Source organism: Oxyura jamaicensis, chromosome 10 (genome assembly GCF_011077185.1).
Source record: "Oxyura jamaicensis isolate SHBP4307 breed ruddy duck chromosome 10, BPBGC_Ojam_1.0, whole genome shotgun sequence".
Taxonomy (NCBI): Eukaryota; Metazoa; Chordata; class Aves; order Anseriformes; family Anatidae; genus Oxyura; species Oxyura jamaicensis.
Genome location: NC_048902.1, coordinates 10,569,837 through 10,587,967, shown reverse-complemented (window position 1 = coordinate 10,587,967; position 18,131 = coordinate 10,569,837). Strand labels below are relative to the sequence as shown.

The window sequence follows — 18,131 nt, the reverse complement described above, 5'->3', positions numbered from 1 at the left end:
TCACTTTGACCTGTGAGAATGTGCCCGTGTGCTCGGCGCATCGTGCTGCCAGGGCTTGGGAAATCCACGCTGCCAGCTTTCCCACGTTAAAGCGTCGCATCTCATTTAGGACATACGGTTCTTAATTGTCAGTGGATCTTCCCAAAACTGAGGCATGGAGTTAATCGCTGCCCCATCAAAAGCTTTGCCTGAACTTGAAGGGCCTTTGTTAGCACAGTTGTATCATCTCGGGTGTATTGCGGCTCCCTGCTGACAGAGATAAGGTGCAGCTTCCCTTCGCGACTTACTGCTCCTGTGGGCAGTGCAGCCTTCGCTCTTCCATTTACAATCTTTTCAGCCTTGGGTAAGGAGGAAGAAGAAACCATGACATCTTGTGCCGTGTGGTGGCAAAACCCAGGGGTAGATCTGTCTGGAGCAAGCCAGTGGAGAGGTCTCTGGCACTTGGCCTTGCTGTCATAGCTGGCAAAGCCTCTCCCACCGCAGCTGTGGGAAGGGTTTTGGAGGTCTGAGGTGGACCTGGTAGCATCTTCATGGAGGATGAATTCCTTCCCTTACCTCTGCCTGCTGGCCTTGCATCTCGTGCTAGAGTTTTGCCAGTCCCAGGTTTTCAGCTGGGGATTGCACTCTCGAGGATTTCACTCTCAAAATTCTCTTCTGCGTAGTTTTTGCCCTTACGAACTGGACCACAGCAGCCTGGGTTACGGCACCCCATACATGGAGGCTGCTGTCAGTGTCCCTCTCCACCTTGCAGTGAGCTGAAGGATGGCTGTTTTCCCGGTGTCATTTTGCTGTTTGGGTGGCAGAGCCCAGGAGCTGGCTGGGGGGCCCCGGATGAGCCGTACCTCCGCGTGCTGAAGCTGCGGTGAGGGTCCTGCAGTCCGCAGGGCACCCGTGCTGCCTGGATTACTCTTGTTCTGCTGTTTGAGGTGTGTAACTGCCTCGGGTACCTGTGCTGGAGCTTCCCTTAGGCTGTCTCAGCGTCCTCAAACTGAGCATCTCGATGCGAGCTCAATCCTCCTTGGAGGAGGGGTGAAGTGTCAGTGGGAGAGCTGGAGCTGCAGGCAGGGCTCGATCTCTGGTCGCTAGTAGGGAGCAGACAACCAAAGTGTACTTAGGCTGCCTTCTCATCATGCCCTTGCAAGTTCTCCTCCTGCTAGCCTTCAGATAGCATCAGGCTGGAGCCCCTGCCTGTCCCAGATGGTGAAGCCATTTATGCCACCAGCTCTGGTGTGCTGTTCTGGCCTTCAGGCTCTCCCGGGCTGTGCTCTGAAGCCTTCTTCCAGCTCCTGAGCGTTCTTGATGCAGCTGCAAACCTGCTTTCTACCAACCTGGGCATCGTAGCTTTTCACGACAGATCTGAAGAAATAGTAGGGTGCGTTCTGGGTCTCAAGAATGAGTTTTGTTCTTCTAGCGTAACTTTTAACAGCCTGGGAACAGCTGTGTAGTTCGCTGGGACGGCGCTGTATGAGAGCTGTTGGCCTCAGCAGATGACGAGGGCTGCCTTTCTGCTGCCACGAAGGCAGCATTCTGCCTGTCCTGCCCGCCTGTTCGTAGAGGAAGGAACAAAAGCTGTGTGTTGGTACGGAAGCTGTTTGTGTTGCCTACTTGCAGTAGTCTCTGATCCGTAGCACAATCACGCTGGTGAAGCTCCCTGTAGGGTAAGATCGCTCAGTGTCCAGCAGAATCGAGCCACTTCTGAAAGAAATGATCCTGACTCTTCATTTTTTTTGTTCTCTGGGCATTTTTGGCATGATGTGGATAATAAAACATGTCTGTGATACCTCCTCAAATGTTTGCATTGAACATAACTGCTACTGTAAAGCACAGTTACCTTATGCTGGGTATAAGATGGTGTTTGCCTGCCCTGGTGAGCTGCTGCAGCTTCTTACTTTGAGACTGAAACTGTTGAAGGCATGAAGCTGAGAGAGTAATTGAGAAAAGACAGACAGATCTTTGCCGTCAGTGATCAGTGACACTATTCTGTGTTGTCTTCCTAGCTGGAAGTGTTGAATGTGCAACTAAAAAGATTTTTCTTTTTCCTTCACAGGCAAAAATCTCTACACCAATGAATACGTAGCGATCAAACTGGTAAGTAGGAGCTTCGGGTGTTCTTAAATCACTCGTACCTGGTGCTAGAAACTCAGACAAAAAGCAGCTTCCCCACTTGGTGCTTATTGCTGCTCTTGATCTCAGCCAGATTAACAGGTTTAAACAGAGATAAGCTCTTGAGAACGCTGTGAACTAGGAAAGCACCCAGCCCTTCACAGCATGTAAATGGTCAGTAGCTGCGAGCACCTTGTTCCTCTTCCCAAGGTGGCAGCCAGCACTGATGGCAGGTTTGTCACCCCTTCCTCAGCCCCAGCACCAAGCCTTTCTGTTACACCCCCCATCAATTCTCTGGGCCATGAACCTGCAAATGCAGCAGGCAAAACAAGATCCAATCCAGTGAATCCTCTAGCTGGTTTGGATTTCCAAGGTCACAGCCTCTTCAGCATGTTTTTTTCAGGTTTGTTACAGGAGGGTAAAAATGAATCAAACCAGCTCACCGGAGCACGGCAGGGGTTGCATTTAAAAACAAAACCTTGGCCCCAACAGTAGCAAACTTCAGAGTTTGTTCATGAAATCAAGTTCACAACTCATCCAGTTCCACCAGCCTCGGTACCCAGTTACCAGTTTTTCTGCCTTGCAGTCGATGTGCCCCTCCCCAGGTGGATGCGGTGGCAGCGTTCACGTTTGTGCGGTGCCCTGGCCGGCTCAGGTAACGCTCCTCTTCTGAAGGAGCGCCAGGGCATGAGGGCACTGTGGTCAGCTGTGGTTTGAAGCAGGAGTCTAAGGGATGGGGATGCTCCTAGCTCCTCCAGGTTTATAAAACCGTACCCTGGGAGTTTGTTTTTATGCCTTAACTGTCTGTAAACCAAGACTTTCAGTAGTCTCTTGGGGGGCTTTGAAATTTGGTGCTGAAAATACCCAGTGCTCTTCTTTCATCTGCGTGTTCTTTAGTCACAGATCCAAACCCTAGAATCTGAAGTTAAAGCTGTAACACTAATTTGGTAGTAGCAGCAAGTGTGCCTGTTTTTCCATCCGATGTCTGGCAAAATGACAGCAGTCATTCACATTGCAGATGAAGATGGACTTGGTGCATCAATTCTGATTCATGTTCGGATGCCACAGGTCTTACATCTCCGGTGTTCTCCTTGTATGATGCGTAGCAGCTGAAAAATAATTAGTGCTCTGCCGGAAGGACTTGTTTTGAAGCCTGTTGGCAAATGTCAGAATATAATCCCTAAAATAACAAAATACATGTTTGCAGTGCAGCTCAAGGTGTGTTTGGATATGGCTGCACATCAGGAGGAAGGACTGGTGCTTGTTGCGTAGCTCGCTCTGTAGGCAGATTGGACAACACAAAATGTGTGTTTGTGCAGTCTTGGTGTTTCATTGAATCAATAGCGCGTCTAGATTTTTTGCTTTCAGAGATAATCCCACAGAGTTACAGCCTTGGAAGGAGCAAGGAAGTAAGAATACGGCAAACATGCAGCTGTGTTTGTTCAGAGGATGCTTGTTTCTCTCACAGCACTGCCTGCTGTGACACCTCCCCGTAACCTGAAGCCTCTCCATAGCCAGGTGGCATAAGACTGAGGCAGCACTGAAGCTGATCCATTTTTTCCAATAGCATTCCTTCTCTTTTTTTCAAAGGATCTGAGTGGGTGAGTGTTAGCACAGTCACTTTTCCCCACGTTTTATTTGTGCTGTTACAATTCATGCTTCAGAACCTCCGACCCTGAATCGAAGGACTGGAATTGCCATCCCGTGGCTGTCCTGCATACCTGTGCAGAAGATCACTGAGGGATCAGAAGCAAGGATTTTTTTGTCTCCTAATCTTGGACCACGTCCCCCAGGAGTGGGAATTATTCTTCCTCCTCAGCAGCAAACGTGTTTCTCTGTGTGTATTCAACTGCGATCACGAGGGAAGCAAGTACTTCTTAGGTGGGAGATGCATTTTCTTCCAGGCTAGGCAGTGACGTGCTGCCTAGTGCCAGGGCCTCCCTGCTTCCCCAGAGGCTTAGAAATATTGTGACTACATTGTGGATAGCGAGCTCAGGGGAAGAAGTGTTTCTTTTGACAGAGAGAACTCCAGTTCTTTGAGGCAGCCCTTCGGCTCCAGACAACGTGATGCAAGAAATCAGTGAGCTAATCGACTTTGTGCCCATTTCCAATGTGTTGTTCTGGGGCTGGAGTAAAAATAACATTCCTGCTTTTCAAATATTTTTCTAAACAAAGTGGCATTTACAAAGCCAGGTTAAATGCAGGGGGAAAAGGTCAGGAGAGCTCGAGACCAAAAACTGTTGTAAGTAGCCTTGCTTTCTTCCCTAGGGAATACCTGCATTAGATCTTGTTGTCAACTCTTTCTGTAACAACCTGCTACATTTCCGAAGATTTTCTTTATACTTCAGGTAATCTGCAGACTAGTGGCTGCATCTGCTGTGCTTGAAGGCAACACTTTCTATTTTACCTGCATCGTTGGACCAACTCAAAGCTCTGCTCAAAACCCTTCTACCTGCCTGAGATTCTTCTGCAACTGCAGCCCTGCTGTCTCAGCTGTTTCCTCCTCCCGTCATTATGTTAAAGATGAATGGAGGGAAAGTTAGAGAACTATGTGATGGGTGCCAAAGAGTGGATCAGAAAACGCTCTGAAATTCTGTGCTCATCTCTTGGCTTCTCTGGAGGGGGTGAGGGTGTCTGAGATTGTGCTGCGTCTTGGAAAGTGGGGAATGCTGCCTGTCCTCTGGCTTGTGTGGTGTCCCTGCACAGCTCCTCGTCCTGCTCGTCAGCTGAACATCGTGTGGTTATGGGCATCTAGAGTGTGGAGGAGGCGGAATGCATCAGCCATGTTTACTAGCTTAATCTTCTGAAGGTTTTTAATGCTGACTTGCACGTCGTAGGAGTTTCTACAAAGTTCCCGATGATGCCCGTCAGTTTGAGCTGTGGGTTTTGTATGCTGGGCAGCAGCAACTCCGTAATTTTCAGCACAAATGCAACATCTGCCAGCGTCCCTAAGCTCTTGGCCTGCGGGACAGCCATCTGCTCCGGTACGATCTTCTCGGGAGCTGCCACAACTGGCAAGCATCCAGAGCTGCAGCTCCAGCAGCTCCTGATGCGGAGGGGCTCGAGCTTGGCTTTCCCGTGCTTTGTCCCAAGCAGCCTCACATCCTCACACATGAATCCCTCCACCTGTTTGAACAAATGCACTGCTCGCTGCATAGGCTTGAGCTCCTGTTGCCCTAAATGTCTTTGCTGTGGAGGTGTCTGAAGACTCTCCCTCAAACCAGCATCGACAGTTATCTTCACGTGATAGTGACTGTACAGCAGACAGGTTTTTGCATTTCTTTGTATCTGTGGTCAGTGCAGGATCAGTTCTGCCTTTTGAATACCTTCTAAATAGCCATGTGTGACTGGTGAACCTTTTAAATATCAAAGTTGAGAAGCAACCAGGAGCGATATTCCCCTTGCTGGCAAATGGGATGACTTGAGCAGGTGATGAACAGCTTGGCTGAAGCCCAATTGCCAGAATTCCTGCACAAAAATTGTTCTTTTAATCTGACAAGAAGTCCGTAATGTGGAATTCAGGCCAAATGTGGACATTAATCTTAGAGTACAGACCACAGCTGGAACAAGACAAGTGGATCTGCTAACGCCTTGTGTTTGTTCCCCTGCTGACAGCAGAGCTGCTGAAGGTGCTGTCTCAGACTCCTGTCTGTTCTGAACCTCCTCTGGGTGCTCTTGCTGTAACTCACTGGAGCTGATATGAAACATTTTATGGCTACTCAGCAAGTTTTTTTAAATTCAGACTAGTTTTGGTGTCGTGAGATGAATTTTATGTAGTTTGAGCGTGGAACATTTATCTTCTGACATGCAAGAAAGCAGCGGCAGCAGCAACAACAAAATTGAGGCCAGGATTAACTTCAGTTCCAAGACGTCTGGGCAGGAGGTGAATCCCATCACTGCCTACAAGTGCAGTTTCATTGAAAATGTAATTACTCAAGTCTCTTAATCCTCTCCAAGTTAACTTCGTATTTTTAGAAGCTCCGTAGCCATGCATGTTAATGCACTGCAGATTGTAGGCATTAAGTTTTGTGCAGGTGAGTGGCAGCTGGGAAGTGTAGCATCTTGGGTGTGTTGCAGGCTTATCCAATTTTTATCCTGTGTATAAAGACGGAATATTCGTGAGTGCTTTGAAACATCTGAGTGACACCTGCTAGTGAAGGGAGAGACTTCTCCCTGCATTTCTATCAGATCTCTGGCTGTGCTGTCGTGCTTGGTGCAAACAAGATCATACGTTTATGTAACTGCGGTCTGATTTAAAGCACGGTATATGACTCAGTATTTTTCAGAAATACAGGCTAGTGACCAACAAAAATATTGTGGGCAACCACAAGTCCACAGGCTGTACGTGTGACTTAATCTTTGCAGCTTTGACTTCCCTCCTACAAACGTACTGCCTGTTCAGGGTCATTCTTCAAGGATCAGGAGCTTTGTTGAACAATTCTTGAATTTGACTTCCATGAATGAGTTTTTTTAAAATAAGTTAATTCTCCTCCAGAGCGCATGTTGCAAGTCTTTCTTTCAGCTTTTTGTTCTCTATTTGTTTAAATGATGTCTAAGGTGAAGTCAATTGTTAGACTTCATCTAGGATGTTTTATCTAGAAACTTGAAGCACTATGGATTGTCACAAAACTTTAAGCATATAATTAAGTATATAAATATTAAGTAATTAATATAAGTATATAAGTTTTTTTCAAAGATTTCAGGCAACTTTTTTTTCTCCTAGGAACCCATAAAATCACGAGCACCGCAACTCCATTTAGAATACAGATTTTATAAACAACTTGGAAGTGCAGGTAAGTAAACCTACCTTAAGCTTATAGAAGGCTTGGGATTTCTTTGTTAAATCACACGTTGCCATCATGTTTGCTGTGTACCTCTAACTTGAAACCTCTAACTTGAACTTACTGATTTGAGTAAGTTCTTCTAGTCACATGCAAGTTTTTGGAAGGGATTTGGTCAGAATAACATCATCATGATGCTGGATAATTATTCAGACCTAGAAACTATCACTAGTAAACCGGTTATCGTGTTAGTGAGGATTGATATGGGAAATACCCATGTAAGTGCCTTTGTAAAAACACAGGGACCTTCTGTGGATGGGAAGTTATTTCTGTATAGAATGATGCTTCAGAAAAGTGATGTAAACTCTTAAAAATCTAGGAAGCTGTGCAAGAAGAATGGAGCTTTTCTAATAAAATACTGAAATACCTTTCTAGTTGAGGTTTGCTAAATCATAAACGTGTCCAAAAGCCCACTAGCTCAGTGTGACAGTAGCATATATAAATTATGAGGAAAAATACAACAAACCAAAATTGTAGGGCTCTTGGCTGGGGGAGGGGGCAACAACAGTAAGCTCTTTGATTTCCCTAATATAAGGCTTGAGCTTGTGTCTAAATAGCATTTGCATTCTTCTTCTGTGAATTTATGGTTGCTTTTTAAACCTATGTAGACTATTAACATGCACTTTTTCCAATGGTGAGGATTTCCACAGCTGCTCAAGGAAGATCATCTCTGCTTCTTCTGTGCCTTGATAATATATTGGCATTGCTTTTTGGCAAGCTTCTTAAGTCACTGTAATTTTTCTTACACTTCTCATTTTTGCCTTGTGTTCCCTGGATGGACCCGGCTTTCACTCGCAGAGGATGTGTTCTCATACCACCAAGTGGTAACAAAATACTAAGCTGAACAGAACAAAAGGTAGATCTGCTCTGAGCTCATCAAATGCAGCACCTGAGCAGTCATCCCACAGCTTTATTTTGCTTGTTCCATTTTTTTTCTTATCAGCTTACTAAATCTTGTGTACCACATCCTCTGGTGTCTGGGGTACTATTGTACTCTTTTTTTGCAGCTTTGTTCTCCTCATAGCATGCAAAATCTGGGCTGTGGACACAAAGTGAGTTGGCATTATTAGAAAAACTGAAGTATTGCTGTTGATTTCTATTCCTCTCTTATTAAACAGGTCTTGTCCACTAAAATATGGTGCTGTTTCCTATGTACTTTATATTCCGGTGTTTGCACACACAACTTGTGATAGGTTAATGTCATCACTTAATTACAGTTACCTGTGCTTCTAAGACTTAGTGCATTTCTGCTGAAGCCTTTGTAACTAAGTCAAATACAGGTTGACAGAGTGAATTCTGCTTTCCCTTCTTGAGTTTTGTTGATGCATGTGGTCTCTGTAATACTGCAGTGGGCATCTCTCATGACACAGGAATGAATCCCGATGTGCTTTTTCCACACCTGCCAGCTTTCTACCACTCTTTAACGATGTTATTGAGGAACTTAAAAACTAACTGAATGACGGAGGCTTTATTTTGTTTAGACTAAGTATTTTTAATGGGTTTTCTCCAGTTCATAATGAATTTAAACATCTCATCCTACAACACTCACCCAGGTTTCTGCCCCGTCTGATCCTGTGCATGCTGATGGAAGTATTTCTGAATATGCCTCCATCAGACATGGAAATCTTGCCTTCGAGATCTCTCTTCTCATTACATGGGGGGATGTCTGTCATCTCGAGCTCTTTGCCAATATTTGTCAAGAGACTGTTGGGAGGCCTCCTGAAGGACATGACTTTGATTTCTAATTCTGTATGGTCCCCCAGGGATCACAGCCCCAGCTCTGATAACCTGTTGAATGCCATTAGAAGCTCTCACGCTATAGTTTTGCTAAAACAACTGGAAATAGGCCAGAAGCAAGGGTGGAGGATGTGAGCTGTATCTCTGGTCTCTCCATGAAACTTGGAAGCTTAACAAAATAAATTTTGGTGGAGTCAGACTGCCAGGACCAGGAAGTCTTCACTTGGTGCCTGCGCGCCACGCTGAGATTTAGGGGAAGACCGTCTGTCTGTCTGTAAAAACAGATCGGTGCCACGCGTGTGCCAGCTTTGGAGAAATAGCTGGGACTGTTCTCAGTGATGTCGTTAATTCCAGGCTCTCTTCAGAGGTCCTTGCTTCAAAAACTTCAGCTGCTCAAGCAGCCGGCCTTGAACCTCCAGTAAGCAGGACTGGTTACTTTAAATTGTCTTAGACTTGCCAAATTGAGACTAAAAGCGACCAAACCCATGGTGTGTATGACTCAGCTGAGAACAGTAGTGTTGCGTGTGACATACTGTTCAATAAATTAGCCGATTAATCTTGCCAAATAACGTGTCTGACTGTGAGCCTCCCACCGCTAACCTGAGAAGTAATACTAGTAAAAGCATTACTGCACCGCAGCAGTAGCAGCGTCGTCCTCTCGTTAGTGCAACTGCTGCGTTCGGCTGCCTGTACAACCAGATGGTCGCAGTGAGCAGCATCTCGAGGAGAAGTCAAAATCGTCATCACTGGCTTTTATGTGCAGCACTTGTAGACAGAAGGCATTTTTTCAAATGAGAATATTTTTGGTGATTTCCCTGGATGCTCAGAACAAACATTTTTAAAGTATATTACTATAAAATCATGGGAAAAGCTAGGTTGGAAGGTAGCAGCTTACCATGGATCAAGCAGGAACGTTCTTATAGGGTGTCTGCATGTATGTGGGTCTAAGATGATGTATTTCATCCCTAGCGGGCGAGTGGATGTGTCTGGTGAAGTTGGTTTGCTGGTGGGGACACGGGTAGCCGTAGCCCAGGAGCTGCTAGTGAGCTGCTCGGTTCGCCCTCATCTCCTTTTCCACCCTGTCCTCTGGCACAGCGCTGGGATTTATGACTCTCCTGGAAGTAAAGATGTGTTTTCATGATTGTTGCTTTAACTTTGCTACCCCTCTGAGGAGAAGAGGCATGCTGCACGGTGACCATCTGCTGGGTTCTTCTGTCTCACTGTGGAATTAAATAGTTACTAACCTAAAGTAGTGTATGACTGCTTTACCTTCGTGTATGCAATGAAACGAGTGAAAATCAAACAAAAACCACAGGCATGGAGTCAAACTCCTGATGGCCAGTCCATATGGTGTCTCAGGAAAGGGTGAGTATTCCTTTAGGTGTTAGGTAGTCTAGGAGATTGTTTGCAAGAAAACTGGAATCGTTTTACCAATTTCTGCGCAAATTTCTTGTGTTGCTCCATCATCAATCCTGCAAGATGCTCATCTTTTATCAGCAAATAGTGCCTGTATTTCCCAGTCTTTCTCATCCTTCAGTAGCCTTTGGCTTGAGCCACTCTTTCCCATGCGTAACGTGGGCATACAGGTGAACGTGGCCACATCTTTTCTCTCTGCCCATCCCATCATTTGGATTTTGGCCGCAATCTGCAGCGGGTTCCTTTGCATCTGCTGGCATTCTCAGCTAGGCTGTGAGACGTGGAGATACTGGACTCTCCTGTTTGCTGGCTGCTCTGATCACGATCTGGGCGGCAGTGAGGAGCAAGCAGCGCTGCTCAGGCCTGTTGTGTGAAAGGTGGATCCTCCTGCTCTGCGCTCTGCTGGAGAACTCTCCAAATGTGTTCTGTATTTGTAAACTTAAAACGCTGCTGTGTTTCCTGCTGTAGTTAAGTTGCTGGAGCTGATGGGCTAATATAGTGAATACAGAGATGGCTTAGAACACCTTTTAAACACCAGCCATTACTTTAGATGGAATTGAAGATCAAATGGAGTCTGGATCCTCTGTGTTCCTACTCAGCGCCATAAGCACATCTCTCATCTGCTAAGTGTTTAACATCACTTTGCCAATGGGAAGCTGAAGACTCTGTTCGTGACTGCTTGCAGAAAACCATTGCGTTCAAAGGCACAGGAGCGTGGTGAAGCTGTCTGCACGCTGGGGAGCCGGGCAGCCCTTCTCTCCTGGAGGCTGTGGCGGAGCCACGAGGCTGTTCCACATCACTTCGTGTGCTGCAGTGAGAAATCTGGAGCTGCGCCGTGTGCCTGTGCAGCCGCAAAGCTGATGCCTCTCCTGATCCAGCCACTGTCATATCCAATGTAGCTCAGCTGAAATGGAGGCCAATCGTGCAGACCTCAAGGCAAGCTTTGTCCAAAAGCTTTTCTCCTTTCCAGCTGTGCTGGTTGGAGGGGAAAAAAGGGTTATCTCCTCCTATAAACCTTGCTTTGCTGAGTAATTGAGGCAAACATCTCTGCTGCATGGATATATCCTCACGAAGCTTTAACTGTTCCCCAAAGTTCGGCATGTTTGTCGGCAAACTCTAAGCCTTTTCTCGAGGATGAGGAGCCCGCTGCTGCATGCAAGTTGCTGTATTGCTTTTAGCCCACTTCCTCTCTCTAAGGATGTGATCATGACTGAAAAACATCTCCAGGCAGTCAGGAAACTGCTTTTTGATCTTGTGCTTCTCCGCAAATAAATAATTCACCATGGGCCTGGGAAGTATTGACTTTCCAGCAGTGACCAGGAGATGTACAGGACTGATTTTTTGTTACTACATTTCAAAGCATCCCTGGCACCTCTCCCCTGTAGTTGTTAACAACGGACGTAATGCCTTCCCCGTAAGCTCTGCGTCTGGGAGGTAAGATGGAGTGCTGCTTATTTTCAGGTTTCTGCTGGCTGCGTGGAGCTGATGATTGAGTTCCTGCATAGTGACAGCTTCTGCCTGTGCACATGGTGTGAAGGAAGTCATGCATTTTTGATTCAGTAGTAGCTTATTTTTGTATCAGCTGGCAGATGAGTCACGCCGTCCCCAACTCCCTCGCAGTCCCACCTTGGCACATGTGATTCATCGCAGCCCGGTGTCAACACGCGTTCGAGTTTCACGCGATGGCTCGGCTGACGGGCTGTAGCCAACGCTCTTCCCCAGGACGGGTAGGTAATATTGGCAAGTGGATGTCACGCGTAATTAGCCTCGGTGGTGTCATGTCGGAGAGGAGTCGGAGGCACTGGAGAATCCCAGGAAACCGAGAACATCTCCTCTCTCCCCAGCCCACGCAGTACGTGAGTCACAGCATATAAGCAAAGCAGAATATACTGAGTCAGGGAGGGATATGTTGTTACATATAGAATATCGAAGGGTTCTGTAGTTTTGTTCTAATCTTTGCTCTGTAAACAAGTTCACCTCTAATGAAGTATCGAGTCTGTGTGTTTACTTTTGGACCTCTTTCTGTTGCACAACTCGCTGGAGTGAAGCAGTCTGTTTACTTGTCAGGAAGCAGGACCAAGAAAAGTGAAGGTGGTATAAATAACCGAGCCTTTTACATAGTCTAGTCAATATTTGCATGTATATTTTTTAATGTAGCTGTAGCTGTCTGCTACTCCATGCTGTGTATTAAGTTGCCTTTCAGGATTGCCTACGTTTGGCACATTTTTCTCATCCTGTGTTGGTCTTGCTTTACTCCTGACCTGCTGCACACTTGGTACGTACCGGTCTCTGCAGAGAAATTCTTTCCGTGCCGGTTGCACAACGCCGTCACTCATCAGCAGTTAGGCAGGGGTCATTTCAGTAAGAGGTGCTACGTGGATGGCTGTAAACAAGTTACCGTGGCGGAGCGTGCTGCCAATACCTGCTGTTTCGTGGGGAACTCCCTGTGTGCAATGCTCTTCCCCGAGGGAGCGGGAGTAACTTGGGGCTGCGTAAGTGAGGGCTAATGCAAGATGTCTACACCCCTGCCTAATTAGCGAGCGCAAACATACGCGTTAGCTGTTGCTGTGGTCGCTTTAATCTTCAGAAATCCCACTTGTGTTTGCCACCTGCTTTGAAGTGCCAGGAAGCGCTTCCATGGCCGGGTGGTGATCAGGGAGCTGGTCTGGGGCGTGCCGGGGTGCCCCTCTGGGGTGCGGAGGGGATTTGTGCTGGTGCAGTGACACAAGACCCTTGTGTCCTGCTTCCTTGTAGAGCAAACTTAGTCTGTAGCCATCGCAGTGGGAACTCTAGAGGAGTACTGCAACCTTGTAGTCCGAGGTATTTGGAAATATCTTAGAATGCTCAGTTGCTGAAGTATTTGATCAGCAACTTCTTTCTGTGCAAGATAACACAAGTTGACATCCACTTACACTGAAAGGACCTTTTTCTTTTGGATCACATCCCATGTCTAAGCAGTTCCCTATTTCAAATCCCTGGCACAGACACTAAGCTGTACTTTTAAGCTGTAGGGTTTGTTTTCTAGCAGCAAGCAAAAACTCTTGTACCTTCGTTCTCAAATCTTGCGGGGTGTTGCAAAGAAGCTTGCCATTGAAGATAAGTCTGAGGTGCCAGGTATGTTTTTTATTCAATTGAAAATTAGTTTGTTTAAACAATGGGCAACATACAGAGGTCCCTGACAAGGTTAGCTGTGCCCTTGAAGAGTGACGATCAACATCTCCAGCCATTTGTATGTGTTTGTTATAAAGTCAGGGAAGTCCAATGAAATTCTGGGCCTGTGGGATCACTGACTTCAGAGCTTTTGATTTGCAAAATGAAACGCAGTGGAGTACTGTAACATGCCCAGCTACAGCCTGCCTGCTTTCAAAGCAGGCTTGCTGTTGATCTCTGAGGTATAACATTTTGCTGTCTAAATATATATATATATATATATATATATTTAAAATGTGGCAGTTGCATTGCTAGGAAGGGCTTACTGAACATGCACACTTCAGCATCTCTTTTAACATCAGAAGTTTTAACTTCCTTGGTCTAAATTTAGGCTTTGTCAATTGGAAGCTATCGGATGCTTTTACAGCAAGGCCATTAATATTTGAATATGAGATTAGGGCAGTTTCCTTTCTATATTTCAGAAAGTCCTGATGCATCTCCTACTCTTCCGGTATTCGTTGCAGTAATGGCAAACCAGAGCCCAGCGACACCATGCAGCGCAGGCAGGGGGGAGGCTGGGAAGGGCAGCGTGCTGGGAAGCTGAGCAATGCCCTTCCTGCAGACAGTTTTTCCTCGAAGCCCGACGTGCCTGCAACGGTGGTCATAAATCTGTCACAGCCAGGCTCTGCCAAGTCATCCAGATGCCTCCGCAGGTTGCTCTGACGGACAGGCAGCCTGGACAGCCAGGGTGTGCGATGTGCTGCTTGCTCAGCTGCTGCAGCGATCCGGCTGGGCTCGTGAGATGTTTGAGGTACACAGCTGTAAAAACAAATCCGTTTTTTGGAGAGCCAGGGTTGAGTACTGTCTGGATTCAATCCCCAGTTTAGTGGGATCCCTTCCCATATTGGTTTGGAGTTTGCATTTCCAAGCTCTGCCCTGCCTGCCAGTCAAACTATCCTCCTCTTCCTCCTCCCATCTCTAAAAGAGGAGCCGTTGACTCTGCCCTGCATCTGCAAGCTATGACAGCAGACTGGTCAGCGAGGTCTGCCCTGCGTGGGGGCTGTGGCTCCATAAAGCTGTTGTCTGAAAGGGGCATCATTTTTCCTTCAGAACTCTTTTCTCACCCGCTTGTACTCAGCTATCTTACGGTGAAGCAATGACACAATACCTGGCAGTATTGTATTATTTAGTGCATCTGAATTTGTTCTGCAGGAGAACCTTCCGTAATAGGAGGGGTTGGGAGGCTTTCCACCAGTCTTAGAGGGCTGAGTGGGTAACACTTACCTACTGATCTGACAGATTCCTTTTTCCCCTCAAAAACCACAACTGTTTGTACAGTGGGACTGATGAATGCCAACCTTTTGAATTGTTGTGGACAGCTTCGGTGTGCTTGACTCTCAGCATCCATCACCTACTAGTTTGATGCTATTGCAGGAGCGAACGTCAATCTCTTGGCCTTTCAGTCAGTTGCTCTGTTGGGTCCTGCAATAAAGCAGCGCTGATGGCAACACTGGCACAGGAGGATGCATGTGGCCGAGCTGCACAGCTGCCAGCAATGCCACCCAGCCTGTCCCCCTGGACCTGTCTGAGCTGTCATCCAAGAACCAAATGTTGTTGGATCAGCCGCTGATGCTGCTCGTACATGCCAGCTTTGCCTTATGTTGCTGTACCATCCTGTCTAGAACAGCTCCTGGTCACTGCGCGGAGACGTGGGTTGGAGCTGAGCTGTGATTTAAGCTGTCAAATTCCTTCTGCGGTCGCACCGCGAGGCAGCAGCAGTGTCACCCTGTTTTGCAGCTGGCCGGCACGCTGTTAGCTTAAAGTCTCACCCCACTCACACGACAGGTTTTTGGCATGCGGATGGGGAGGAAGTAGGCGCCAGTAGGAGCTCAGCCTCCCGCTGACAGTCTCCAGGGGAGATGAGCTGCTGAAGGGCAGACCCCACCTGGGGTTTGGTGGGGTCAAATCAAAATGTTTCTCTGGACAGCAGAGGAGCGATTCAGCAGAGGTATTTTATTATTGCTGCTTTCTTAGCAGTTTTCATCTCCCCGGGATTGAGTAGCCTCTTCCTTGCCAGTACTTCTGAAGTTAGATCTGCGTGCAGCTGAGCGCTCTCTTGCAGCCCAGAAGCTCTGTTAAGTAACCTGTAGCTTATACGTGACATAATGCACATAACTTGTTCTCAAAGCGTAGAGTACAGTCAACAGAGGATGCCCTTAGTTGTCTTAACTCCCCTTGAAAACAAAGGAGCCAAAGCTTGCTGCTTATTCCCTTCCAGCAGCTAGAGCTGTTCCAATGCCAGAATTGCACAGCAAAGGAAAAACAGCAAACTGTTTCTATGCTACTAACCAGCAGAACCAAGTCAGTCATCACAGACGTGATCCGGGTTTGCACCAGCAGGGCAGAACTCCCCCAGCGCGTGGCCGTTGGCACAGCGGGAGGTGGCACGGTGGCGCCTTGAAGGCAGAAGCGTTGTGATGTGGCTGTAGCTGGTGATGAAAGGGCTTTGAGCTGCTGCCCGTGGCCGTAGCGTTGTGTTCAAGGTGTGACACCGTGGCCACCGAACTGCTGTGTTCCTTTTAAGTGCTATTGTGTAGGCTCTCGGCTTTGGATGGCTTCAGAGAGAGGCTTTGGAGGTAATTTTGATGGTTGGATCCTAGCGATCTGCAAAGTGACCTTTCTCTGCTGTATGGGAGCTTCAAAACAGCCTGGAAGCTGATTCACTATGTGGCTGTATTTTAATTGCACGAGAGCTTTTTGTGCGAATCCCACTGCCCTCAGCAGGCTGCTGTAACCCTTCACTTAACCTGCAAGAAGTTCAGAAACGGCAGCACCACAGCTCCTCACGCCTTTCAGCACAGCCACAGGCTCCGCTGAGTACAGAAGGAACCCCAGAAGGCGACGCAGACTGGAACGTGAAGGTAGAGCAATAATTACATGAAGTTAAACCTTTTGAGGTTTTCTTCCATCCATGTCCCTGTGTTTGCAGGTACGTGGGAAAAGGTAGGTAATTAACTTAAGCCAGAACGTTTTGGGGTGGTTTAACATAACCATTCTAAAATTCTAGTGTTTTGATCCTCCTGCTGAGCTGTTGCCTTATGTGCCAGCTGCTGCTGTTGCTGGAACAAGAGAATGTGCAATGAGTTTAGCAGCATAAAATGCAGCAGTATTGTGGAGGTCTGAGTGAAGTCATTTCCCTTGAGCCCTGGAGGTGAAATGTGGAATTTGGTCTCCCGAAACTTGCCAAAAAAGCAGGTCATTGTGTTGTGCTTTTGTCTTTGTAAAGAACTGAAACAGTTTCACTTGTCTGTAGTTTACTACAGCTAAATAAACCTGCCCACAGACAGGTGTTTTGGGGTAAATTTTGTGCGTAACAGATTTGAAAGTCTGCCTGCAGCTTAGCCTTCCCAGCAAGGGCTAATTCTCCTCCCTGTCTTTTGGCCAAGTGCTGGTGTACTTCAGTCGTCTAATGCCGTGCTGATAGCGTTTGGGCAGAACTCTCTTACTGTGCGTTGTATCTGTTTGAAATAATCTCAGGAAAAGTTTGTTTTAGCTGGGTGATCGGTGCAACTGGCTTTGAACTTCTGCAAGGCTTTGAAAGGTGAGCGCTTGCGGTAGCCAAAGGCTGAGCAAAAAGTGTTGGTTTTACTGTACGGCTGGATTTGACTTTATGAATACAAATTTGAGCATCCTCTGGGTACTCCTGGTAAAACTGCTTCTTTGGGGATGTGAAGAGTTGTTTAATAGAGTCTAGCCATGTTATCAGGAAACCAGCTTGTACGACTCCAGGAAAACGAAATGCTGCCCCATGTTAATAACACAACGATTGTGAAAATTGTTTTTCTGTAACTGAAGTAAAATTAAATTGTTTGGATTTATACCAGCAGCAAGAACAAATATGTTCTTCCTTCTGTCCTTCCCATGTCTGTTTTTCTTCTGTTCCTTTTCCCATACCTTTTTTTTTTTTTTGTAGATTCAAACACAAGCTACTCAAAACACAGCAGGGACTCAATACATCCTGTATGTCCTGAGAAGAGGCACAGAATCTGCTGGCTTTCTGGAATTAATTTGGAGTCTTTGAAGTCTGTGTAGCAGCCACACTTTACTCGCAAACACGTTAAGATGGAAGCGGTTCTGTCTGCTGGTGGCTCGAACACGACTGCTGTAACTCTGAGTGCTATCTCTTCCCTTCAAAAGCGTCTGGCTTGGTTGCTCTGTGATCGTCAGGGGATGGGGAATTGGTCAAACTATGGTTTTGGGACATTTTCCCTTGCTCTGTTCCCCATGGGCTCTCTGCTGCAGCCAAGCAGCAAGTCCTGCTGCAGCCACTCCTGCTGGGCAGCAGCACCTAAGGCATTTCACATTTGCTAGAAAGGAGATGATTCACTGCCCAACTGAAGCAGGAAAAAGATGTTGCAGAAAGCTGAGAGCTTGGTGTCTGGCAGCAGTCGGAGCAAACAGAACATGGGGATGTTGGGGGGAACATGAATAAGAGGAGCTCGTAATGGTGCTGTAAAAGGGCTGCTGAGATGACATCTGGAGCAGGGGGAGCAGTTTGAGCTCTGTGTTACTGTGATGTCTAGAATAAATGGGGCTGGGAACAGAGAAAGCCAGCACCAAGGCCAGTCGAGCTTCGAGGAGGTGGCTTGTCTTAGCAGCAGCCGCCTGGGGTGCCTTCCTTGGTAGGCTGTGGGTGAGGGAGCTGGGTGGGCTCTCACTTCTGGGTGGGTTCTCACTTTGCCAAGTGCCCTTCTCCCTGAGGAGCCAAACAAGGAAGGTGGCAGGAGATGAGGATGCTCTGGGCAGGTCCGGTTGCTCTTCTCCCTGTTCAGATAAGTGAATGAAGGATAAATCGGGGCTCTCAAAGCAGTGTATTGAAGCTGA

The 18,131-nt window shown here is 47.0% G+C and overlaps 1 protein-coding gene across 2 annotated transcripts in view; it reads left to right on the top strand.

Moving 5' to 3' along the window:
- The window catches only part of CSNK1G1 (casein kinase 1 gamma 1), a 100,197-nt gene that overhangs the window by 45,100 nt on the left and 36,966 nt on the right, over positions 1–18,131 (top strand). For both annotated transcript variants that reach the window (XM_035335326.1, XM_035335327.1), the window contains 2 exons: positions 2,048–2,088; positions 6,827–6,896. In XM_035335326.1, the coding sequence (XP_035191217.1) occupies positions 2,048–2,088; positions 6,827–6,896 (111 nt within the window). The remainder of the gene's footprint in view (positions 1–2,047; positions 2,089–6,826; positions 6,897–18,131) is intronic.